General features: G+C 37.2%; 1 protein-coding gene across 1 annotated transcript; it reads left to right on the top strand.

Annotated features, from left to right (window-relative positions):
* Positions 1–1676: 1676 nt before the first annotated feature.
* Positions 1677–23453, top strand: LOC581329 (atrial natriuretic peptide-converting enzyme). Its single transcript, XM_011670904.2, has 20 exons — positions 1677–1871; positions 2451–2596; positions 3270–3332; positions 5806–5952; positions 6390–6575; positions 9195–9317; positions 11074–11178; positions 12820–12915; positions 13999–14106; positions 14706–14819; positions 15487–15594; positions 16204–16344; positions 18063–18200; positions 18884–19009; positions 19291–19374; positions 19858–19950; positions 20324–20405; positions 21550–21812; positions 22328–22473; positions 22848–23453. The coding sequence occupies exons 1-20, from the start codon at positions 1846–1848 to the stop codon at positions 23007–23009; spliced, it is 2457 nt and encodes an 818-aa protein (XP_011669206.2). The 5' UTR covers positions 1677–1845; the 3' UTR covers positions 23010–23453.
* Positions 23454–26730: the final 3277 nt, after the last annotated feature.

Raw genomic sequence — 26730 nt, forward strand, 5'->3', positions numbered from 1 at the left:
ACTTCTTTGCCCATAGAAGAACAAAAAAGTAAAGAAATAGAGAAAAGGGGGTGAAATGAAAGAAAGAAAGAAAGATGAAAATGGATGGAGGAAAGACAGAAAGAAAAGGCATTTCCACGATTTACTGTTTCCCACTTTCACTTTCTTTTGCATCAATTCCAATGCTACCATCACCGTGATCACGTGTCATCAAAGGTACGCTTTGTAGGACATATCCTATTGGGGTCTATGTACTGAAGGGAAATCCAACCCTTGTAATAATTTATTTCGTATGAAATATATTATATTACTATAAATAATGCATTTTCATTATTTACACGAGACCGAAAGTGTCTCAATTTACATAGTAACGGCATTACCCCCCCCCCTCCCCCTCCCCGAACACAGATACACAGACACGCCAAAATATGTCAATATATACTTATGAAATCACGATTTCCTCCTCTTCTCATACCCCTATAAGCATTGTTCTTTAAAGGAAACCAAAACCTTCATACTAAGTTACTTTTATTGTAAAGTTTAAGATATTTGAAAAAAAATCAGTGAAAATTTGAACAAAATCGGGCAAGGAATAAGGAAGTAAAAGCTTTTTGAAATGACTAGTCACTAGAGGGCGGTATTCAATTTGATGACATCATCTGTGGACAACTCTCCATGCCTTTTGTACATCAAATTTCATGTTTTTCCTTCTTTCTTGTGATTGAGATAATGTACTCCCCTGTAAGCAAGATATAGAATGCAAAATGATATTCTACTTCACATGTTATGAAGTCGGATCTAGAACACAAATAAATACGAAGAAAACAACAAAATTGTGAAATTTTATGTACAAAAGGCAAGGAGAGTTGTTCACAGATGATGTCATCAAATTGAATACCGCCCTCTAGTGACTAGTCATTTCAAAAAGCTCTAACTTTCTTATTCCTTGCCCGATTTTGTTCAAATTTTCACTGATTTTATTCAAATCTTTTAAACTTTACAATAAAAGTAACTTAGTATAAAGGTTTTGGTTTCCTTTAAAGAGGAGTCTCACTATCAATGCAAATAGACAATGGATATTATTCTTGCTAGGTTGCGGCGCTCTCTCACAAAAACTTTGATTTGCCTGTAGGGTCAAAAAATTGGTTCGGTTTGATGGTTTGCTTTACCTGACTGCTAGGAAAACATGTGTATGCGAGTGTATCCGAGGGACTTGGTAATAAGGACAAAAGGGCACTAGCGCATCGACTTACTTTCGAACCCAGGACCTTTCGATTACCAGAACACTGCTCTACCACTATGCCATCTCGTCTAAGAGGCATTTTAAAACAACGTTCCACATATTATGTAAAATTTTCTAGCTCTATTACTCTATTACCCCCCCAAAAAGGTAAAAATCGCGTGATTTTGCATGATTTTTTTCTCAAGGGGGGGGGGGGCCCAACCCCCCAAAAAGGTAAAAATCGCGTGATTTTGCATGATCTTTTTCTTAAGGGGGGGGGCCGGGCCCCCCTGGCCCCCCCCCCCTGGATCCGCCACTGGGGGTAAATACCCCCCCCCCCTCCCTGATAACCGAGTCACATGCAATGTGTTCCTGGCTCAGCCCCCTTAAAAAATTTTGGCTCATTACGCCACTAGTCTCAATGTAGCTGCTAGCATGGTTTGGTTTTTCGTCACCATTGTTGTCAAATTCTCCCGATCGTCTACGTAGCAGTTTTAATCGCGGCATATACGAGTTGACTCTATAGAGGTGATTGGGGTTGACAGTGTCACTGCCCTTGTTCAGGTCGGGTTATCTTCCCGTTGAGAGGTTATATGTTACATACCAGAGTTTATTTTGTACGATAACAGCTGATTTAGGACAGTATGGCAGATAGTGAAAACGTTGAAAGGTAAGATCTGTGCTTATAAATGTTTTGTCTATAATAATGTACTAGGAAACTGTTAAGGCTTCATGAAATGGCATGCTATTCCAACACTTTTTTGGTACGGTATGTTATATTATAATTTTTCTCTCCAGACATTATTCACCAGGACTTAGGATGCTTTAATAAGAACCAACGGCACATGGGATTGAGTCTTTTATCATAATTTTCTCTCAATTTCTATGGGAATGGTTCGGCGATCCCCTGCCCAATGTACGTGCCCCCTCCCCCTTGTCGTTCCAGGGCCTCCTCAATGAGTTAACTCACGAAACGTCATTGACCCCCCCCCCCCCCACTCGAGCTTCACGTAAATAATTCCCAATTCATCACAACCATCATCAAATTTCTACCTGCACTTCAATTACATCATATCCTTTGAAATTTATTAGCATTAAACCTTTCATTTTAAATTTCCCTGCCAATGATAAATATCTCTCTCTCTCTCTCTCTCTCTCTCTCTCTCTCTCTCTCTCTCTCTCTCTCTCTCTCTCTATCTATCTACCTCTCTCGCCCTCTCGCCCCCTCTCATTCCCTCTTGTTTTTCAGTCATGGGGAGAGGATGCAATTCGTGGAAGAGAAGGAAGATGGTATGGATAATGAGCACAGATGCCAATCACAAAAGTGCAAGATCTCGCTATCCATTTTCTTCATAGCCATTATCGCCATTGCAGTTGTGCTGGGCATTATATTCGGTAAGCTGATTTAATCACAATGATTAGTCGCACTTAATGTGTAATTGTTATCCCGCTATGTATATAGCCATCCTTTTCTTTAATATTTTAGATGTACTTGACAGAAAGACAAAACACATTTAATAAACATTTTCGTTACAAGACATTTCTATGTTAAGCATTTTTGTTCATGTACGAGTTCGGGATGTTTATGAAAACTGACGAGTAAATATTAATAATATTAGATTCACGCTGGTACTTGTATTAAGAAACCGAACTTCATTTTTCCACAATGGCGGTGGTTTTGTCGAGTTTTGATAAATACGATTTCATGGATTTGGTAAATAAATTAATATCTTCGCAAATGAAAAAATCAAGTCATTGTAGGCCTTTCAGATGTTTGCTTCAAACTTTGCTTTGCTGTGTTGAAGTAACCATAATTCATGAATGCACAGTTCGACGAATTTTGATTTCGCTGTAGGATATGAAATGATATTTTAATATACAACTATGAAGTTAATATATTCTTAATCAGAAGTAATGTTCTTTAACTCGTAAAGAAATCTAAGATCCTATTTATTGACATATACAGTGGTAACCTTTTCAAAGTTTACAATTGTTTGTTATTTTGTTGTCCTTCCTCGATTTCACTGCTTTTCTTAACAGCTTTTCTCAAATCTTGTGTTCTTTAAAGGAACACGAAGAACCCCAAATACAGACGATGGAAATATGCAGCCAGATAAGATCAAAGAAGCAAGTAAGTATTGATGCCCTGTTTTACTGCATGGGAGAAGGTACACATACAAGCGTGAGAAAAAAAACGTAAACAGAAAACGTTGGCAACTATCTTAGAAATACAAAGATCGCGGAGGGAAACGGATGGATACATATTGAAAGGGAAGTTTCTCTATGTACACTGTAAATACTCTCCTTGGTGAAACATATTTTAAAAGGTGAACATTATGAGAAATCTCATCTTTAGGCAAAAAATGAGAGGGATCTTTTAAGTCTAAACTTTCACATGGTCAATATTGAAAGCAAGAACCCGGTTATATGGCCTGGATTTAGGACAAGAAGGGGTGTGTGTCTTTGGCAATATGTTGGTGATCATTTCGATCACCTGACACTTTAGAATGCAGACATAATAGTGGTATTTCAGTCGAATCATGTTTTCCTAACTTCCGGGGGCGTATCTACACATTGGGGGAGTATGGTTAATACATCTAAGCCAAAAGTGACCGCAGATAATTTATTTGCCTTAACAGAAGGAAGAGGGTAGGGTAAGGCAATGTACATTCCTTTTTCCCATCTCTTCTTAATTTGGCACATTTTATGACCGATTCGAAAATAATACTACAAATTTGCAAGATAAAGTTATACATTTTATAGCGGTACTCAGCGCATGTACGCGTATTGTATTGTAGTTTTACGTCAGGTGCATCTTATCTAGTCCTAACATTCCAAATTGTTTTAATTCCAAACTCGATTGCAGCGTTCACGTTTTTTTTTATCGGGCTTTATCTTTAGTTGCCTCTCCTCTTCCCTTAGAAGTACTGTTTAACGAGGATGCATTGCGACCAGGCAAAAGTTTTGGGGAACATGTTCATGATTAAATAGGTTATTACAGCAAAATTGATGATTGTTTACCTTACATAAACTACCACACGTAACTGCAAAGTAAGTTATTACTTTTGAGTTAGTCGGGGGGGGGATCCGGGGGGGGGGTTCATTGCCCACATACCCCTCTTTGAATAATGTGCTGTCTTCTCCAAAGAAATATAATATCCTGATCTGGGAACCATGCTACATTAGCATTGACAACAGGGATATATTTTGGTTCGGAAGTATGAGCAGATGTAAAGCCGACAGAATGATTTCAGGGTCAAGGCTTCGGACTGTAGGGCGCACATTAAGAAAAAAACAATTGTCTTGGAATGATTCCGGCGCGTTTTGAGGACAATACACTTTTTATTCCTTGAAATAATGATCAACCTCTTTTTATCAAGGGATTTCATGTCAAACGCGTCACCCATTATCGATCTCGAGAACAGGCAACTAAATGTTTACATTTGGAGAAGAAAAAAAATCAAATCTCTATACTTCATGTATTGACGAGACAATCCACAACCTAACAGATACTAATGACCTCCCCCTTGTTTCAGCCAAGCAAATGATTTATGTTTCACCAAACAAGCATTCATGTTCTTGTAAATATACTCCTCCTTTTTGCTAACTGAGTTTCGATTAACATTATCTTATTATTTAACGAACTTTCATCACATTAAGTTTCTCCTTAAATCTGTCTTCTTTTTTTTCTTCTGTTTTTAAAGAACTGTATGTAGAATATTATTGTTTGGTCATATTATTTGTCAATTTGATATCAAACATGTTTATCAAATTTGGATGATATCATAATCCTTATTTGCCAGCTGGGCATCAAAGAAAAGTGCCTCATTCCATTTCTAAGATTTTAGAGAGTCACAGTTTCTTCAAATATGCCGCTACTTTATTGTTTAAAGCAAAAGGTTCATCAAATCTATGCTTAGGTTCATAAGATTATTCAGACTATTAATAATATAGTTAATGTCAGTCAAAGAAGTCCACCGTGCAGTGAATAGAATAAGACATCGCAGTAAAAAATTAATGACCATTAAACGCGAAGATGCATGGTTGTGCCTTTCGCAAAAAGTGATTAATACAAGTACTCATTTTATGTAAGAACTGCCAATGATTGGAATTTACCTTGTCATACTCTGTCTGAAATGTCTGAATAAATTATGTCTGACCTGATAAAGACACCTTCGTGCATTTAATACTCAACTCTCTGATTATTTTTGTGTAATGATTTGTTTTCATGAGTTTTAAGTTCACATGCTATCGAGTTTTATTGTGTGTTTTTATTCATATTTACCTATGTAATGTTTATTTTGTTATCTCCTTTTTTTTTAATCATTTATCTTGTTATATCTTTACCATCATACGCACACTACTCGTACATCTCTAGGTTGCCAATCTCATCGTTTTTATTGGGGAAGCAGCCCTGTACGGGGTTTTCAAACCTTTTTGCTGCATCCCTAGACATGTTTGGTTTTTTTAATACTAAATGTCTGAACAAATAAAATGCATTACAACGGAACATACAAAGGTCAACACATTGCCATATCAGCAACATAATAAATTAATGTGTTTTATTTTTTTCTCGTATAATGTATTCTCTGATATTTCTACAGTTTACCTCAAGTCAGAAGAAACTTACGAGCTCACATCACCCGGCTACCCGGCAAACTACCCGGATATGAGCAGAGAGTATTGGATCATTGTCGTTCCGGAGAATTATCGGGTCCGGATAGAGTTCATAGATATGCGAACTGAATATAGTAAGTATTGGTGGGGTTGGTTTAGGGGACTTCTTCAAACTTTGGTAATATAAGTACAATATTAGCAAATATCGTTCGTATTAATTACCTAATGATCTGTCTTCTTTTGAAGCCCCATCTCCCAACTCGTCTTTCCCTCACTCACTCCCTTTCTCTCTTTCTCTCTCTCTCTCTCTCTCTCTTTTTCTCCAGGGCCTCTACCTATATCACTATTTATATTATATAAACCATCACCTTCTTCTTGTGTGTGCGTATGTGAGTGTGCGTGTGTGTGCGTGTGCGCCTGTTTTACATTGCTTATTCGCTAATATTTATGATGTGATATCACGTGATCATAATACAAATGCAAATTTCTACCATGATCAATGCAGGCTTGTTAAAAGAGTAGGAAATATGAAGTCATGCTTAAAAATCGTCTCTTTCTTTATTTTTCAAAGAATACGATATGGTCAGGATTGGTAGTTCAAACGAAACGGAGGTCGATTACATCGCTTCATTCAACGGATATGACCTTCCACCTGTCATAACATCCACAGGCAATGCATTGTGGGTTCAACTTTTCAGTGACAGCGTCTCAACTGAATCTGGTTTCCATGCAATGGTCAAGGCTGTACATGACAGCGGTGAGTATGTCATTTCATTTATTTTCATATTTCTCATGTTACATATATATTTCAAAATAAAGTACAAGTTGTTTTTGGTGTAATAAAATAACAATCAATATTACGTAATAATTAACATAAAGATATAAATGTGATCAATATAGAGTACAGATTTAACTGAGAGAAATATGATGGAACCTACATGAAAGCAAGCTTGTAAAGCTGTAGGCCCCAGTGAAATAATTTGTTGTAATGAAAGGAGGATAGATATAAACTGTGACCAATCTCAATAAATCAAAAAATCAAAAAGGGAAAGAAAAAAGAAACATGCGGTGGTGCTGTTTATATTGTCCCTCCCTTTCTTACAATGTAGACAAAAGTACACGTACTTAACTTATCATAGTAATGGGCGCTCAGCTGAAACTGTCTGTTAGTATCTTTTCTATACTTGTTCAAACTTGCATTCTTTCTCAATGTATTGCTCAAGAAATGTGAGGTTTTGGCTTTTTAAAGTAATTGTTTATATCGTGAGTGTAAGAAAGTGAATTCTTACAGATAAAAACAAACGATACTTTTTTTATTTATTTTGATAGCTGAGCAATTATCAAAGTAACGTAAGAAAATCGAGCTTATAGCCCTGACTAACAAGTACGATAACAAGTGGTACCATAATGTACAATTATGGAAGCAGTGCTTTTCAGTTAGGCGTTACTCAATCAGATAATAAGTAAAAACTTCCAATTTATTGTAAAGCGTAGAGTGTAAAACCCCGGGTGAAAATATCCTTATCGGAGATACTTTGTACTTGTCGAGAGGAGGGAGTAAAAGGGGTAGTTGTATGCATTGTTTATAAGTTTCAAATAAAAAAAATAAACACAATATTATTAGGTCGTACGTAGGCCTATACGAATGTACATAATATCACCTCTAATATTTGTCACAATCTTCTTCTTTTTTTCCCGTAATAATAATAATAATAATAATATTTAACTTTTATAAAGCGCTTAATACGAATGTCTCTAAGCGCTTTACAAATATACTATTACCCCGTACAATTTTTTGGAACAGATATCTCAAAAATGGCAATTGTATTTCGTTCAAACTTGGCACTATTTCTGGGAGAAAAAAAATGGAAATGCAGGGACTTTATTCCATAGACGTGGGTAAACGGATTAAAAGGATTTGAAGCTAAAATGATTTAGAAGTGTGAAAGAAAGGAGTCGACTGAAGTGAATTATGATGTTCTCTGCTGCTGCTGAAAGATTGAAGAGATGTAAAGACTAAATGTGGTTGACATAGATTTAGAGGTTGGAACAAGTATCCGATATTGAAGTCTATAGATACTGGAAGCCAGTGTAGCTCGTTTGACAATGAGGTAGCATGGAACGTTTTCACGACAGCTTTAACCCATTGCTTCCTGGAACCGGGTGGTTTATGTATTAAGCCTATGGCAATGAGCGAAGTTCAGTAGTCAACGGATTTATAGTCGAGCACACTTATTCTGGAGACGTTGAAGTCTGCCCAGGTCCAAGGCTTGACTACCGCGGATGTTAGGTTGGGGTATTAGTAATACCTCAAGCGAACATCTACCGTAGTCCGACCTCGAGAGTGCAAGTGCTCAGACAAAATCTTCATTATACTCTCATCACAATCTACTCCTTCCTTTTTTCTTTCTTATTTTGTTTGTTCCCTTACTATTTTTCTTCTTCTCCTCATTTTCCTTTTTCTTCTTCTTCTCCTTCTTCGTCACCTCCTTCTTCTTATGTTTCATTTTCTTCTCCTTCTTCTTCTTCACCTTCTTCTTCTTCTTCTTCTGCTGCTTCTTCTCATCTGTTTTCTTCTCCTATCTTCATCTTCTTCGAACTCCTTATTATTCGTATTCGTCCCCTTCTTCTTCTTCTTCTTCTTCTTCAATTTCTTCTTTCTCCTTATCCTTGTCATTGTTTTTCTTCCTTAATTATTGGTTGTTGCCTCCTGATGTTTTTTTGATAGTTTTTCTTCTCCACATACGACCTGTCTATTGTTTGGAAAATTTTCTCTTTCATTATTAATATTTTATTCAATTCCTGCTCATTGTTCCACAGTAATTCGTGAATGACGCTTTGAGACTTCAAAACAAATTCATTGTACTTTTCCTCACTTACTTTTTGTGATACATGATACCTTTTTTTGTCAATACAGTGCATCTCATTTTCATGTATACTAGTAATATATATGATTCAAACCATATATATACCAATATTTCGTATTGTTCAGTGACCATGTTTTAATACTAACATGCAATTGCATTATGAAGTAAGCTGTTTAAAGCGATTGAGAAAAGTTAAATAGAAAAAGAATACTGTAAAATTATGGAGCCATCAACATTAAACCACAAAAACCAATGAAACACTGCATACATATATTGGTATAGGGATTGCACGCATAGGGTATCAAAATTTAGTCCAGTTTTAATTATTAGTGGTCATATTTAAAATTGCATGTGACATTGCTGCCATCATATTCCAGCGTAATATTGGAATTAAAAGAACGAGGAGGCACATTAATAGTTGTTCACCTCGGAACTCAATATTTTCTTCAATAATGTGTACATTAATTGTGGAAAAAAAAGTGATTTTACATTTGAAATCTTTATTTCAGATGCCGTCTTTCGGTGCAGTGCAGGGGAGAAATCCTGCAAATACGTCGAGGAGTGCTACAACGAATCTCATTCATGCGATGGTAGCTATACATGTATATCAGGACATGACGAGATCGGCTGCGGTGAGTATAGGTGCATTAATCAATTGAGGATACCACCCCCCCCCCCCCCCCCCCCTCCTCGATGTACCCTCTCATGAGAGCCGCTCCGTTTTTTACTTTACAATATTTCACATGAAACCCCGCATCGTGTATCTGAAGTGTTGAGAGCAGATAAATAACCATGAAAATGAACAAAGAATAGATTTTGGTCAAAAGAAATAATCGTAGAAACTTTCTCACAACTTTCACTCTATTTCCCTTTCCGCTGTAATGTATATTTAATAACAAAAAAGACTACATGTTTATTTTTAGCACTACAAATTACAGTAACTTAAACATTCACAATTTGAATCATGTTTTCCCTGCCTATCTATTTCTTGCTCTCGGCTGAACATAGTGTTTTTTTCTCTCTCTTACTGGAGGAAAAAGCATTTGAAGTATCAGCTGAGACGTTGACCCATATGTCAAATCGATGCAAATACTTTGTAAGCCATATTGCTGTGAGTTTTACTTGAACGTGATTTACTTGACAGACGGTAGCTCATTCTTTTCAAATCAATATTAAGATACATGCAGCTGCTTTGGTAAAAGACAATTTGATAGATTTCACCGATGCTCTTCATCAAAGTCGTTGGAAGATGAATTCTAAACAATACAGCGGATATGCTTACAGTTTTAAACATGGTGAACAGATGTTAAGAAGGTCAACTCAGAACACCAACTAATTCCAGTCCGATGTGTTGCCTTATTGCGTACTTTATTTTGATGCAGTAGTATCTTGGTAATTAACATGAAAGAAATTATCGTATGAAGATGAAATCTTAGGTAAACATCGAAAAGAAAACAAGGAAGAAAACAAACCACCCCAAAAAAAACTGACGCTTTGATTGTTAATAAGTCAAAAAATGTAATTCAAACCGGGCTGATATCTTCGAATTCTAAAGTTGAAGGAAGTCTAATTTGGGGGGAGCAAGTTTTTTAAACATTTCTTTAAATACCTTTCTTAAAATATTGCACTGAAATTCTAATTAATTTTCAATTCTTGAAAATGCAAAAGCTGTATGTATCAGTAAGTAATCCAGAATATACTAATGTATATAATATGTGCATCGCATCTAACATTCCAGGATGTTGTTTTTTGCTTAAACTTATAATCAGGAATAAGTAGGTCGCGAACGTCAGTGTAGTTGGATTTAGCACGTGCGCGCCCAGAAAAGGCCATTGGCTGAAATGCTCCCCAAGGGAGTGGAGAGTGTGCCCTACAAAGCACAACATTGTATCATAATCCAGTGTACAGGATAATACTGAATATAAGCGCTTTGGTCGGTTACGTTGTGACTGGTAGAGCGCCTTATAAGAAACAGTTGATATGATTATTATCATTATGACACTGGATATCAAAATATGGGCAGAAATGACATGTGTGATTGAATAATCAGTCCGGCACTACATCACAACGACATTAGGGATTTAGCCTATTTTAAGTTCCCATACGTGGTACAGTGAACTGTCACAAACTATTGTTTGTCTGATTTTAAGTTCCCATACGTATAGTGATTACAAATTTCACAAACTATTGTTTGTCTGATTACATTCAAACTTTCACCGGTTTGACTTTGTACTTCCTATTCGATAAGTTTGATACTAAGGTTGGATTTCCTTTTAAGAATTTGATTGGAGTTAGAACTTGACTGCGGAGCATGGTTCATTGAACCTAAATGACCTCATCGGAATCAATCTCGATCTGTATTTGATGTTTGTTTTGTCCTCTTTTCAGCATGTTCGAATCCTTTCTTCTTTAAATGCTCTGATGGGAGATGTCTTGAACGCACACGCACGTGCGATGGCATAGTAGACTGCTCAGATGATGAACACAATTGTGGTAAGTTATGATCGATTGTATTCATTTTCACTGTTTTACTTGAATTGAATTGAATTGAATTTATTCACCACTTTCATAAAAACATAAAAAGGCAAAGAATACAATAGTTTCTTGCAAACATAGATAAACCACTAAAATGGAAAATGCACTAAAGGAAATTACGAAGTGGTTGGATCATCAAAAAAGTTACAAAAACTTATAGATAGATGATCCTAAAAATGTACACACACAAAAAAAAAGGGGGACAAAGAAAATTCAATACTACAATGGTAATTACACACATAAAAATTGCGTTTTGTCAAATTCAAATTTTCTGTATCAGGTGAAGTTTTAGATGATGCTTAAAACTGTTTAAAGATGCACACTGTTTAAGTTTAGGGGGTAGTTTGTTCCAAATAGTGGGTCCTTGGCATTAAAAGATACTATTTGAAAATGAAGAATGACCATATACATTGTATTACACAAGTGTCTGCTGAAGTCCTGGTATTATATCTATGAATATCATTATTGCTCCGAAACATATTACAGAAAATTTCTGGTAATAAGTTATATGGTAATGTGAATACATAAAAACACAGAGTTGAAAATCATGTAATAATAATATTGGGAGAATATGCAGTTTTAAGAATAACGATCATTAGATTGGAGAGACGTATGAGGGGTGTGGGAGAAAGAGGCTACCTCGTTACTCAGCTGAAGTGAAGAGAACGCGATAGCAGCTACTTTCGAAAAATCAACCTTTAATTTTAGGCAATTTTAATAGCATTGCGCATCACCTATTGAAATGTATGAACATTGCAATGACGTATTACGTACCTCGAGCATAATTTGTATTGGACATTCAAAGTGAGTTCAAGTTCGGTTTTTGGTGTTGGTGTTACTGTTAGTGTTGAGAGCGTGGAAAGGCTGCTGAACCGAGCTCCAACACCGGTGGTCAGTTTTTTTATATTTGTTATAGAAAGACGACACCTATCACTCTATCGATAGTTCCACACCGAGTGACGTCACACCTTCACGCCAAAAGTCTCGACGATGAAAGAGAAATAAGGGCCAAATAACATTCAAATTTCATCATACAAATATCAAATCTAAAGTCTTATACAAAAAAATTAATAGAAAATTGATCTTGAAAAACATAAATAGCTCCCATGATTTACAGTTATTGACTGTACAATGGATTCTACCTTGGCATGATCGTGAGATTCGTGACAGCGATGCCCGCATAGGTAACTGCGGTATGCTGCAACACCAACACCAACACCGAACTGGAAATCATGAATTTCCCAATCCCTAGGGGCTGGTGTTGGTACATGGGAAAATTATACGTAAATCGTTAACACCGACCGCGATACTCGGTTTAGCAGACGATATTCAACGACCTTCAAAACTGCCTACCGGAAATACGTCATATTTTCCAAGGTCAATCCCAACACCGGCCTCAATTCAAGTTTGGTGTTGGGGCTGATGTTGGTGTTCTCACAACACGAACACCAGCTTTAGACACCGAACTTGACATCACTCAACAGGGTACTGAAATTGTCCTTGAGATCGATTTCGTTTCTATATTCATACTTACACAAAATCATACAGGCATTCATGTTGGATGCGCGTCCTTTTTTATCATCATTATTTTCTTCACAGGTTTTGAGTGTGATAATGGCATCTACTCCATCTCTCATGCGTTCCTATGTGACGGGATAAATGATTGCACAGACTATACAGACGAACAAGACTGCGGTAAATCACTTTAATGTAGTATTTATTTATGAGGACGAGCAGTCACACATGATACAAAGACGTTGCCAGATCTTTCAGTTTTCTGGCCCCGTGGAACACCAGCAGCAACAATATAATGTTGCAGCTGCTTATTGGTTACCAGTCTTGTGTTTCATTTGTATCTCTCTTGTATAATATTTCATTTTTCTTTTAAATTATGCATTTTTTGTATTTGTATTTTGTTTTATTAATTAACGGAAATACAAGTACAAAAACAAACAACAAACAAGAGTACCGTTGGTTTGAATTTGACTTCAATGTAGCCGGAATGGAAACCATTGGTAATATAAATGCATTAATTACTACATATTAATTGATAAATAAACATAGGATATAACCCCCATCAAATGTCGAGGTTTACCACTGAATTTACCAAGTTAACATTCGTAGAAAAATACTCTGATTCAATCAATCGAATCGTTAAAGGTAATACAAAGTTTTGGGAAATTTCGAAAATTGAGTGGATAGTGATTCTTTACAATTTTTATATATTTGGATGTCCCTGTGGATGTATTATAAGCACTAGAAAATTTAGCCCCTAAAACACTTCAGCTTTGGAGAAAGATTTAATATAAAAATTTACCGGTGCTCCCGGTAAATTTTGATAAATTTGAAATAGCGCCTACGGCCGCACAATGGTAGCTGCGACCATGAAAATCTCAGAATGTGTAGTTGTGATATATATTTACTAACGGGAATAGTTAGTCGGTCGATTTTAGTCAAGAAACATTGTTTTATAGCTTAATTAATATCTTGACCTTTAGAGGGAGCTATACAACATAAAGAGTTTATTATTTACAATTTCATAACTTTAGACTCGATTTCAACCGCGACAACGATCACTGAATATTGTAGGATTGCATATGCTTCCAATATTTTCATTAGAACCAAATTCATGACCCCGTACCAAAACTTTGTATTACCTTTAACAATTAGGAACTGGATTAAAATATAAGAGTTCATTCTCGATGAGGCCGAAATTCGCAAGATACAATAGTAAATAAAGTTAACGTTAAGTGAAATTGTCATTGTATTTTGTTGTAGAATGTACGGGAGAGAAGTGGCAGTGTCCTAATGGACCTTGTATCTACAGGAATAATGTTTGTGATGACTATCCTCATTGCCCGGGAGGAGAGGACGAAGCCGACTGCTGTAAGTACTCACAAGTCTCACATGTAATTTTATTTATCGCTGACTTGCTTTTTGATTTATTCATTTATCTCCATGGCTCCTTCCGTGTTCCTGTTTTCCCTGACAAAATAAGCATCCCTTTAGACTTCACGTTTCCCTCTATTTACTTTGTCTTTCTGCTACAACACTTTTATCACAATTAAATCGTGTGTTTCTTTGTGAGTGAGTTTGCTCCGTCTTTTAGCCCATCTTACTAATATGGCAATAGCAATGGATAATTGCTTCGGGTTGATTTACCTATAGTGAAATGGTTGTTTACATGATATACATGTCCTAGCGATAAATGTGCTTTAAGTAACTGTCTCCTAAGAGTGGCTACCTTTGGGGTTATATAGTTGTCCGGGGCGCTTCTCAAAGTTTGTTATCAACGAAAAATGACAAAAATCGGTGACTTATCTGCTGATTACCAATCAGAAGCAAGGATTTCAGTAGCTTATAACAAAAAACTGTCATTTGTCACTGATGACAAGTCTTGTGAAACGATCCCTGATCATGCTGATGCGATGATTGTAATCAGATCTTATATCAGAAATTATTTTTGTTTTCTTATAATTTTGCAGCTTGTAAGAGCTGGCAGTTTGAATGCCCTAATGATGGAGTTTGTATTCCATACTGGCAGCGATGTGATGGTAACGATACGTGTGGGGATGGCTCAGACGAACAAGATTGTCCAGGTATGTTGAAAATTCGAATTTTTGAATGATTAATTTTTTTTTATTTTTTTTATTATCTTTAACAATAGGAATATATAGAATAATAATCATGGAAAGTTGTATTAAAGTACTTCTCTTGTTTTAATCGGCTATTCTATCGGCTTTTTCTCCTCTGTACCATTCATAGTGGCCGTTTAATTGGATGCGTCCGGATGCATCCGATGAAAATCAGGCCAGTTTGAAAGGGGTATAAGAGGAATTTTAGCAACTACAGATTTTGTAAAAAATCGCCTATTACTCACTGGAAGATGTTGCAATATTGCTCTCATTTTGACCTTTCACTGAACAATATGAAACATGCGCTAAGTTTCTATTTAGAATCCTACTGTAGCCATCGTAAGGATTACACACGTATAACATTATAATGGTAGACCCTAGAACGGATACTATATACAGTTGAAAAAGGACGAAAACGGACGGCCGGTTTTGGGCGGTTCAGTGAGTAAAAGGAGGGGCGGTTTCGGGCGGTTTAGTTGCTAGATAGGAAAGAGCGATGGATCATCATCTATTGAAATTATATCAGGGAGTATTCAAGGGTGATAACGAATGCTCGTATATCATGTTATAACAGACTGAAAATGTCAATATATTCTACATAGGTGAATGGTTTCTTCTTTATTTCACGCAGAGTGCCCCGATAAGTTGTACCAATGCGACTCTTTCCAATGTCTGGCGGTAGAAAAGGTCTGCAATGGACATAAAGACTGTTTCACAGGAGACGACGAAGCGGACTGCGGTGGGTATTAATGTAACAACTTGACATAAAGAACATTCCCATTACTTTATGATACTTATTCTCATCGCAATTAAAAGGATGTGAAATACATGGTTTGTTGTGTATACCGCATAAGAGCTTCTTTTTTTTAATCACTTTTTGCTGGAAAAAAAATTGCCTTCACCTTTGTTCTTTGCTCTTTTTCGTGGCACTCCTGAAGTACAAGGTGTGAAAGAAAGAAAAAGAGTGTGAAATAAAGAGAAAGGGGGTAAGAAATAGAAGAAGTAGAAGGATAAGAAGAAGAAGAAGGAGAAGAACAAGAACAAGAACAAGAACAAGAACAAGAACAAGAACAAGAAGAACAAGAACAAGAACAAGAACAAGAACAAGATGAAGAATAAGAGGAAGAAGGAGAAGGAGAAGGGGATACACTCGTCCGAGGCACCACTATTTTTTTGTTCAGACCAGTACCCCCGCCCCCTCCCTTCCCGTCTCCGACCCTCGCAGCTTGCACGATACTCTATATTATATGAATATATTTGTTTAGGGATAGCGAGATGTTATGGCGTGTATCGGAGTTCTATAATGATGTCAAGAACAATTATTGCAATACATTTTTCTCTCTTCTAGCTAATAAAACAATACCGAGTTGCCCAGCTGAAGAGTTCTCTTGCGGTGGTAAATGTTTGCGACCAAGCCTGGTGTGTGATGGCGTCAGGCAGTGTAAAGGCGGAGCTGATGAGGACAACTGTACTCAAGAGTCTGGCTCAGGTAAATCTACACCCAGTTCGTCTACTACCCAACTGGTCTATTCCCAGTTCGTCTACTAATTGGTCTATATCCATAAGGTATATAACCAGTTCGTCTACTACCCAACTGGTCTCTTCCCATATGGTCTATATCCAGTTCGTCTACTATCCAATTGGTCTCTTCCCATATGGTCTACACCCAGTTCGTCTACTATCCAATTGGTCTCTTCCCATATGGTCTACACCCAGTTCTTCTACTACCCAATTGGTCTCTTCCCATATGGTCTACACCCAGTTCGTCTACTACCCAATTGGTCTTTTCCCCATATGGTCTACAACCAGTTCGTCTACTACCAACTGGTCTCTTCCCATATGGTCTACAACCAGTTCGTCTACTACCCAATTGGTCTCTTCCCATATGGTCTACAACCAGTTCGTCTACTACCCAATTGGTCTCTTCCCATATGGTCTACACCCAGTTCGTCTACTACCCAATTGGTCTCTTCCCATATGGTCTACACCCAGTTCGTCTACTACCCAATTGGTCTCTTCCCATATGGTCTACAACCAGTTCGTCTACTACCCAATTGGTCTTTTCCCCATATGGTCTACAACCAGTTCGTCTACTACCAATTGGTCTCTTCCCATATGGTCTACAACCAGTTCGTCTACTACCCAATTGGTCTCTTCCCCATATGGTCTATATCCAGTTCGTCTACTACCCAATTGGTCTCTTCCCATATGGTCTACACCCAGTTCGTCTACTTTCCAATTGGTCTCTTCCCATATGGTCTACACCCAGTTCGTCTATTACCCAATTGGCCTCTTCCCACATGGTCTACACCCAGTCCGTTTACTACCCAATTGGTCTTTTCCCATATGGTCTACATCCAGTTCGTCTACTACCAACTGGTCTCTTCCCATATGGTCTACATCCAGTTCGTCTACTACCAACTGGTCTCTTCCCATATGGTCTACAACCAGTTCGTCTACTACCCTTTTGGTCTCTTCCCATATAGTCTACAACCAGTTCGTCTACTACCCAATTGGTCTATTCCCAATTGGTCTACATCCAGTTCGTCTACTACTCAACTGGTCTCTTCCCATACGGTCTACACCCAGTTCGTCTACTACTCAGACTAATTAACCAGTTCGTCTACTACTCAACTGGTCTCTTCCCATAAGGTCTATACCCAGTTCGTCTACTACCCAATTGGTCTATATCCATAAGGTCTACATCCAGTTCGTCTACCACCCAATTGGTTTATTTCGTATACTTATCATTTGGTGTAGTGACCATTTCGGTTTATAGTCATTTGGTTTAATTTCCAATAAATCTACTTCCATATGGTCTATTGTTCGTTAGTCTAATTTTCCAGTCGGTCTAATTCCAAGTTGGCCTAATGCCCATTGTTTTGTCTACTATCATATGGTCTAATATTCATTTAATCATAAATGATAATGACCTTATGGATGGCTTTCCACAGCAAAATTTCGACTGAGTTTAAAAGTAGGGTCTATTAGAAATTTTGCTGTGTTCGTTTGTCTTGCAAAAATGAGGCATTTCCAGATAAATTGAATTTTCGCAATACAAACTGGGCTCTATTTCACAAAGAGAAGGTAAACGCAATAATTACTTTCAAAATATTTTGTACATATTTATTTGACAAATACTGATCACATTGTACATTTATTTAAACAATATGCATCGGTATTTTTGTCCTTATTCTTTATTGTAAGAAATGCCAGATACCACCAACTGCACATCGTGTAGCAGCGGGGAGTGCATTGGTCTGGAGGCTCGTTGCGATGGTAACGCAGACTGTGCTAGTGGTGAGGATGAGGAGGGATGCAGCACCGAAGTAACACCTACATCATGTGAGCATGCAGTAGAGATGTAAAGTAGAGGGTATAATTGTGACACTTAAAGGGGGTGTAGCATGGCAAAATATAGTTAACGCCGTCTACGACTTCTTTTAGACATCTGCACGTAAACGAATGGACTTGATTATAACGATAAGCGCGTGTTAGCGTTTGCGAAGCAGACCGAAGTTTTTTTTTTATCTCGCTTCGGTTTCGCGTATGTTGCCCGCACGTGAATACCCGATTAGCCCCGAGTCAGGCCACTGGAAAGCCACGTAGTCTCGTAATGAAACACCTCTTTAACTGTTGAATCTCACCTGCAGCGGCCTCGATTAAAACTCCAATGATGCCCATGTGACACTTTTACCAAAATGTAACATGGGTAGCCCTTCCTATAGTATTCAACGAAATCATCTGTTGTGGGGTTCGGCTCTTGCCAGAGCTTAAAGCAATCGTTATACTCGTCTTAAAATGTAATCGTGTGCGTCATCAAAGTGCAAGGTATAGGCTACAAAAGAATAAACCACAACTTTGTCATGTTTGATGGAGCATCTATTGAACGTTCTGATTCTTAACTTCTGGAATGCTGTAATTTTCTCTCTCTCTCTCTCTCTCTCTCTCCCTATATAATATATATATATATATATATACTGTATATCTTCTCTCTTTCAATCTGTGTGTAATGATTTCCATCTTAGCACCATGCCCTGAAGGAAAAGACGTATGCACCTCAGACATGTCGTGCATACCCACTTCAAGATTTTGCAACGGTATTCGTGACTGTCCAATGCGTGAAGATGAGGATTCGTGCACCGAAACCACCGGTAAGAAGACTTTAATGTTATACGTTTTGTATGGAGAGCATAGAATTATACGAAACACTCGGCGGTGTTGGTGTCAAAAGAAGAAATAAAAAATAAAAACGCGAAGGCATCAAAGATGAAATATCTTCAAAGATAATATCTTCGTCAAATTGTCATTGATATTCATTTCCTTCAGTGTATTTTAATATTGTGTATTTTAATTCAAGTACATGTACATGAATCAGTGTAAGGTTCCTATCACATTATATACATGTATATTGCATTAATATTCCTCATATTAGATAGCTGCTCTGATCTGGATGACAACTCATATTTCGTATGCGACGGTAAAGAGGACTGTGCCAATGGAGCAGATGAACATTGCAGTAAGGATATTATTCATATCTCTAAAATTTATCACAATGTAATGTTATCCCAGTTAGGAGTGTAGGCAAAGGGGCGTATGCCTCCCCTCCCCCGCAAACACAAAATATAGAACCCCTTTATCTACATCCCCAGACTTGATACGAAGAAAGATAAAAACCATCAGTTGATGATGATAATTCTCTGTAATAATGTGGATGTTAATATTAAAGTTCCCGACTCTTAAATACTTTGATATTCTGTTGAGATTGTAAGTTGAAAATTCACGGTGAAACACCAGTCAATGAAGTGACTAGAAACTTGTTAGGGTAGTGATATTAGTATGAAATGTGTTTTAAAAAACACCCAAGCCTGTATTATGATGATATTTATGATCTTATGCTATTCATACCGCGGTGACAATAAAACTATATTTCAGACCACATCAAAATGTTTATTATATCTTTAAGTAACATTTGTTCTTTCTTCTTTTCTTTCTTGTTTAGCTTGTGGCACCAAGCCTGCAAAAGCAGCCAAGATCTTAGGCGGAAGATTGGCAGATCAAAAAGGGGCGTGGCCGTGGCAGGTATTACTAACTGGTAAGTAGGGTATGTTTTCATATAAGTGGTTAGATAAAAACACGTCTTTTTTGGGGGGGATCTAAACTCTGGAAGTCAGTTCACCGCTTTCAATTACTGAAAAAAGAGGTAGAGGGGCGAGGTAGAGCGTGGGAGAGAGAATGAGAGTGAGTCAGTGAGATATATAAAGAAGAAAAGAAAGTGCGCTTGGATGCCGGGGGAGGGGTGGAAGAGGGATGGCAACCGCAAAGGGTGGAAAGGGTGGAGTGGATTGGGAGGAAAGAGAGAGAGGGAACAAGCAAAAAAGGAGATAGAGAGGAAAATAGGACGTGACGAACGAAATGAGATATTTAAACCCTAGGTAACTATATAAAAATTATATATCCGTTTTTAGAGTCCAATTCCACACAGGGAGTTCATTGTGGAGGTTCAATTATCAACAAGAATTGGATTATCACTGCAGCTCACTGTATAAAGTAAGTCCACAATATACAACTGATACAACCATCATTCTGATTCAGTGTATTTAAATCACATGTTAACAAATTACAACTAAAACGTTTGTACTGCAATCGAAATATAGACAATATTCCTATCATAAATTGATGAGTGCTAAATTATTTATATTGCTTTTCCTTCATTAATCATAATGATTTCCCACGCTATTTAGCCCCGCCTCCAAGAACTGCCCCCCAACTATGCGAACTTGCAAATCACGTGACCTATACGTCATCACCAGACTTTGCGGTCCCGAGCCAATAATGTGTGAAAGTTCTAGCTCTATTTTGTTTACGTGCAAAAGCGTTTCAGACTTCTCTCGTTGGCGAAAACTTTCCGATGCCTTTCAGCAAGTTTGCGAGTATTTGGTTTGTTTTCAACATACGTGAATGTATCGTCTGAAGATGAAGTAAACCTATATTTCCCAGTGTTAATAATTTAAGTAAATTATGGACGTCAAAAGGAACATATAAACTTTAGATGTCATCATAGACAAGCAGTTTACTTTCAAAGAAATACCTAACTACCGTAGCCAGGTTTGTCGTATATCACACCTTTACTTCCATTCGACGTTTTGACTGACATGAACGTATTTGCAAAAGCTAAACTAATACTACCTGTTCTACTAATAATATACAAATATACACTATATATGTCTTGAGAGGTTCTGGTTAAAACTATGCGCAAGAGGTGACTCCAATAGTACTATTTGCTGAGGGGCAAAGCAAATGGTACTTTTGGAGTCACCGAGGCCCATAGTTTTAACCAGTACCTCGAAAAGAAGGCATGGTATATTTGTTTTATATCCTGGATCAAAAATTTATGGTTTAAAAAAAAATTGTTATTGAAATTTAGAACATTCTAAGTTTTAACAATTACAGTTTTTATTAAAAAAGAATTACAAATGAAAACATATCAAAATAATTGATTTATTTTTATTTAAAAAAAAAAAAAATTAAATGTCAACTCCCAAATAGTACTTCTACTCCCAAATAGTACTCTCATATTAATAGCACTTTCTAAAAAGAGTTGAAATATATATGGTCATGTGACGAGCTGTCAACCAATTAAAAGCCAATAAATTGTTGATGCGGGATATAATACTTTTTCGTCCCTTCTCAGCTCACAGTCCGTGGGAGTCATATACGTCTTGGCAGGCGTTACAGATCGTACAGACATTCATCCAGACATTCAGTATCGAGGTATAAGTCAGGTAGTTCAACACCCAAACGTTTCGAAGGGTGGATTCGACGTAGCTATGGCTCGTGTGACGGAACCTTTCACATACAATGCCCTGGTACAGCCGGTGTGTCTTGCTGAGGAGGATATCGAGCTGACACCAGGAGAATACTTGACCGTTACCGGTTGGGGTGCTACAGGAGGCGGTAAGATTCCATGATGACTCATGGGGAGGGTTATCCCCCCAAAAGTAAGGCGCTAAAAGAAAATAAGTTGTGCATAGAAACATTGGCATTATACACAGCTTTGTGGACTGTACAGATAAACAGTTTGCTATATAATAAAACAAAAATTTAAAAAATGGATGAATCATTGTGGGGATTGGTAACAAAATCATAAGGTGGTTTTTAACTTGCTAAAGTGACCTACGAGAGAGGGAGAGAGAGAGAGAGAGAGAGAGAGAGGTCGTAATTATTTGTATCAAGAGAGGTTGAGAAGAGCATATATTTCACACAAAATGATTTCATATTCAATTTAGAAACTTTCCGACTGACTGAAAATAACAGAATGTGTATGTTTTCTTTTACTAGTGCCACTATATTTTGATATTTTGTTTATTTCTCCCTTTCTCTATTTTGCCTCAATCTTTCTCTCTCTCTCTCTCTCTCTTTCTCTCTTTCTCTCTCTTTCTCTCTCTCTTTCTCTCTATTTTTCTGCATAGGTTTTGATGGGATCCAGTTGATGGAGGCTCGCCTACCCATAATTCCACCGCATATATGTAATAAGTGGAGCAAGTTCACTACCAGTGTCCTCGAAGCACGTATAATATGCGCTGGTTATGAGCGTGGACTTCAGAGTGCTTGTTACGTAAGTTATCATGGTTTTAATTGGGATTAGATAAGAATATTCATAATTCTAGAAATCATTTCATGTAGGAGTACAACATCAACATGCAAATATTGACATTGAATCGAATACTGTTCAACAAAATATGTTTCCAAAGAAAACGCCACAATAAATAAATTATCAAATATTTTAGAACTGTTTTAGAACACCCCTTTGGACAGGATAGGTGAATAAATACACTTAAAAACCTCGGGACAATGTATCACGCTGCTTTTCTTGTTCGTCCCTTTCAATATATATATATCTCTCCCCACCCTCCCTCTCTCCCTCTCTCTCTCTCTCTCTCTCTCTCTCTCCTTTAATTATGTTCTTCTCTTCTTCATCTACTCCTCCAGGGTGATTCTGGGGGCCCAGCCGTGGTACAGAGGGAAGGCAAGTGGACGATTATTGGCACAGTGTCAGGTGGGTCAACATGTGGCACTCCTTACACTCCGAACCTCTTCACCCGTCTTAGCTTCTACCATGCCTGGATACGATCAGTCATTCAAGAAAACTAGAGGAGTCCCTCAACGAGCTTCATTTGATTACTAGTCCAGATTATGTCCCTTGTTATATATTTTTTCACTCTTCAACGATGTCCACCTCCCTTACATGCATCCCGCACAGATCCCGATCAGAAAATACACCCGTCGAATGTAAGGCAAAAACGTTCTCTGTTTAAGCGTTGAGGATGTGTTATGTTCTAAGCCGATTGTGAGCGCGAGACAGAAACAGTCCCGGCAGTGGACTAATGATTACAAGTATACAATGCACACTACAGAGGCGTATCCAACCCTTGGCCTCAGAAGGGGCAAAATATTTCAACTTATTGAGATCCATACACTTTCAGCAAGGATTGGCCGGGTTTGCCTTGCAGAGGGGGTGGAGGGGCGGGGGCTTCGCCTAAAATGTATCATTTAAAGGGATCCGGTAACTTTGTCTTAGATCCTTTAGAAATAATCCTTGATTTAGCTCATGCTGCAATGATAATTATAAACCTTTAGGTCAGTCAGGAACTCCATGACTTTTACGAGCCGATCGCCTGTCTGATTATCAAGATATTAATGATTGGAATTACAAATTTTGAAAACCGTTTGGCAAACGTTGGCAAAATAACACTACAGTCTTTTGGGGATAACGAGTATGGTAAAACCGGTCACTCAAAGATTTTTACTTTTTTGAGGCACTTCTTGATCATTTTAAAGCGCGATTTTTTAGGGCATATCACAGACACTGGTAACATGTAGGACCGTGTATCTCAGATTTAACATTTTTAAACTATCCCTTTAGGGAAGTTGTTAGAGGTTACGTGTACACTAACAGTGAATCCTAATCAACATACTGCTAGTGAGGCTGTATTTCATTTTCATGGTCGAAAATCTGTCAGGATTGACAATTTGCCTCTTTGCCTCTCCTTCATTTACACACTATTTGCGGACGGATTTAAAAGGGGGCATGGCAATACTGATAAAAAAAATAGCACATTAATCAACCACACTGGATTTATACCATGAGAGTCAATTTGTTTGGTTACAAAAAAAGTGGGATATTCGAGTATCTCACATAATTATCATAGGCACCTGCTCCTGCGAACCCTTTAAGGGTTTGTCCTGATCGACTACCAAATGAAAGGAACATAAATTAAAATATTATGGCATCAAACTATTTAAAATCGTTATGACAGGTTTCAAACTGTCCTGTTTTCTAGGAAATAAATCTAACTCGTCTGTTTAAGTTTTCAAAAGGACTTCTCTGTAAATATGCAATGACAACGACTTTCATCTTTAGAGGAATGTGTTGCGATTTCAATGACCATGACGACTTTTAACTTTTAAGGGAAATATTTCACTTGATGTTTAATGTACATAATGGTGATAATGTAGAGGTGTCATGGTCTAGCGGAAACGTCACCGGACTAAGGATCACATGGTTCGCGGTTCGAGTCCCGCTGCGGCACCAATGTCCTTTGGCAACACATTAATCTACCTTTGCCACTCTCCACCCAGTAAATGGGTACCCGGTAGAAAGTAATTACTTGAATGTTTTGGTGCCTTATAATGGCGGCTCAGTTACTGCTGGGGTAGTAATAATAAGATACTTGTATTAAGCGCAATAGAGTATATTCAAATGTTAGCTGCGCTACATGTACATAACTGAACATATTTTTTATAATAACACATTGTCTCCTTTAGCATTCATATCCCTTTTTGTTGTTGTTATCTGTTTGATTTTTCTTTGAATATTCCGTTATGCCCCCCCTCCCATTATGTGAACTATGCAAATCAATTAAGTTTGACATTTATATTATTCATATGACTCCCATTAAAGTTTGACTCCTCAAAACCCTATTCATATAATTTACAATGCAAAAGATGCATGCGTCGTCCGTTTGTATCCTTGTCAAATAATTATTACATAATTTGGGTCTTTCCAGAGACTTTAGATGAATGCTCATTGTTTATTGGTCTGTGTAGCTGTAATCATGTAAAAGATTTGGGTATAATCAGTAGCCTTGTTTTGTGCAACAGTATATATGCAATAAAAGCTTTTCCAATTGCCTTTTGATGACTGAATGTGCTGTAGTTATATCTTCAGTAAATCAATACATTAAATAAGATGTTTTTATTAACAAACAATTATTTATGAGACAAGTTTCCATAAGTTCCACGACAATAAATCATGTAGCAATGGTTAAATGAACAAACGCCCTCTTGTGTTGATAAACTTGCAATTTTAAACTTTGATCTGAGCATAGATTTGAGCGACAGTCATAACCTTGGCTCAACTCACTTTTAGATTGATGTACACCACACCTTTTCCCATGGAAATATATAATGGGGTTTATCTTGATGCATAACAGTTAATTTATTTGAAGAAAAAAATATTGTACTTAAAGGGCAATCCAACCCTTGTATGAGATGTATTTGAATGAAAGCGGAAAAATAAGATAGACAGAATGGCAAAAGTTTGAATATTAAAATCGGACCAATAATAAGATAGGCCTAGCTATGAGCGTTTAAATGAGATCACTCAAGTTAAGCGAATCGCTGATTGGCAATTTGGGTTGTGACGTGCACACGGACAACTGTCCCGTTTATCATGTAGAGAAATACCATAGATTGATGTTTTTCTCCTACACCTGTAAGTGCCTTCTACCCTGGGCAAGGTCTCAACATATATTGCGGGTAGCATTATTTTCAAAGGTTCTCTAAAAAGAATAGACTGTCCTGAATCATACATATTGAGAAAATAAAAAATGTAATTTTGTGTCTTAGAACAAATGGGAAACTTATCCGTCACTTCGTCACAGTGACACTACCGATTCAACCAATTTGGAGTGTGACATACAAATAATAATTACAACTTTCAGAAATTCATAACTTTCTCATTTTTCTGTGTGATTTCGTTCAAAATGTTTTTAAAAGGAGGTTACTATTTAGCTTGGATTTCCATTTAAGGCTCTTCTATATTGAAGGTCTAAATCACTTATAATTTAGCACAGGGTTATATTATATGAAAGAGAGTACTATTAACTCTTTGGTACTATTAGGCCTTTCGCCACCATTCATGGGTCTTTATACTGCGCATGTCGCTGTATCAGAACAATGTAGGCCTACTATTTTAAAGTACTAGTAACCCCATTTCAAGTGTTTTGCATTTATGAATAATTTCATTTTTACCATCTTACAATTAGTCAACTTTTCAAGTATATCCTGCTATTTGATTGCTAAAGTAGTAATTTTTGTAATAAAATATTCATGCTTATCAGTTTCGATTCGTATGAAGGTAAACAAATAGCTTTGTGTCACAGTGTCACAGTGTCAACCTTGATTATCATTGTATTAAATATAAAATCATTTCATCAACGTGATTTTTTGTTTATTAACAAGATTTTTGTGTAAAGCCACTCATCCATGAATATAACCTTGAGAAATGCGTCAACGTGTGAAAGAGATAGTATAAACATAAAAGAATGGATAGAAGATAGAGCAAGAGAGAATAGAAAGAGCGAGAGAGAGAGAGAGAGAGGGGTGAGAGAGAGAGAGAGAGAGAGAGAGAGAGAGAAAGAGAGGAGAGAGAGAGAGAGGGGGGAGGGGAGAGGCAGGCTTGTTGGAAAACATGAAATTATATTCAAGATTCAAGATTCAAGATTCAAGATAATTTATTGTCTGATTTTAAAAAATACAAAAATTCGTCCTCCACTGGCGAGTGACGTACATACATGTATACAAACAACAT

The sequence above is a fragment of the Strongylocentrotus purpuratus genome, unplaced genomic scaffold (assembly GCF_000002235.5).
Source record: "Strongylocentrotus purpuratus isolate Spur 01 unplaced genomic scaffold, Spur_5.0 spur5_scaffold_7, whole genome shotgun sequence".
Classification (NCBI taxonomy): domain Eukaryota; kingdom Metazoa; phylum Echinodermata; class Echinoidea; order Camarodonta; family Strongylocentrotidae; genus Strongylocentrotus; species Strongylocentrotus purpuratus.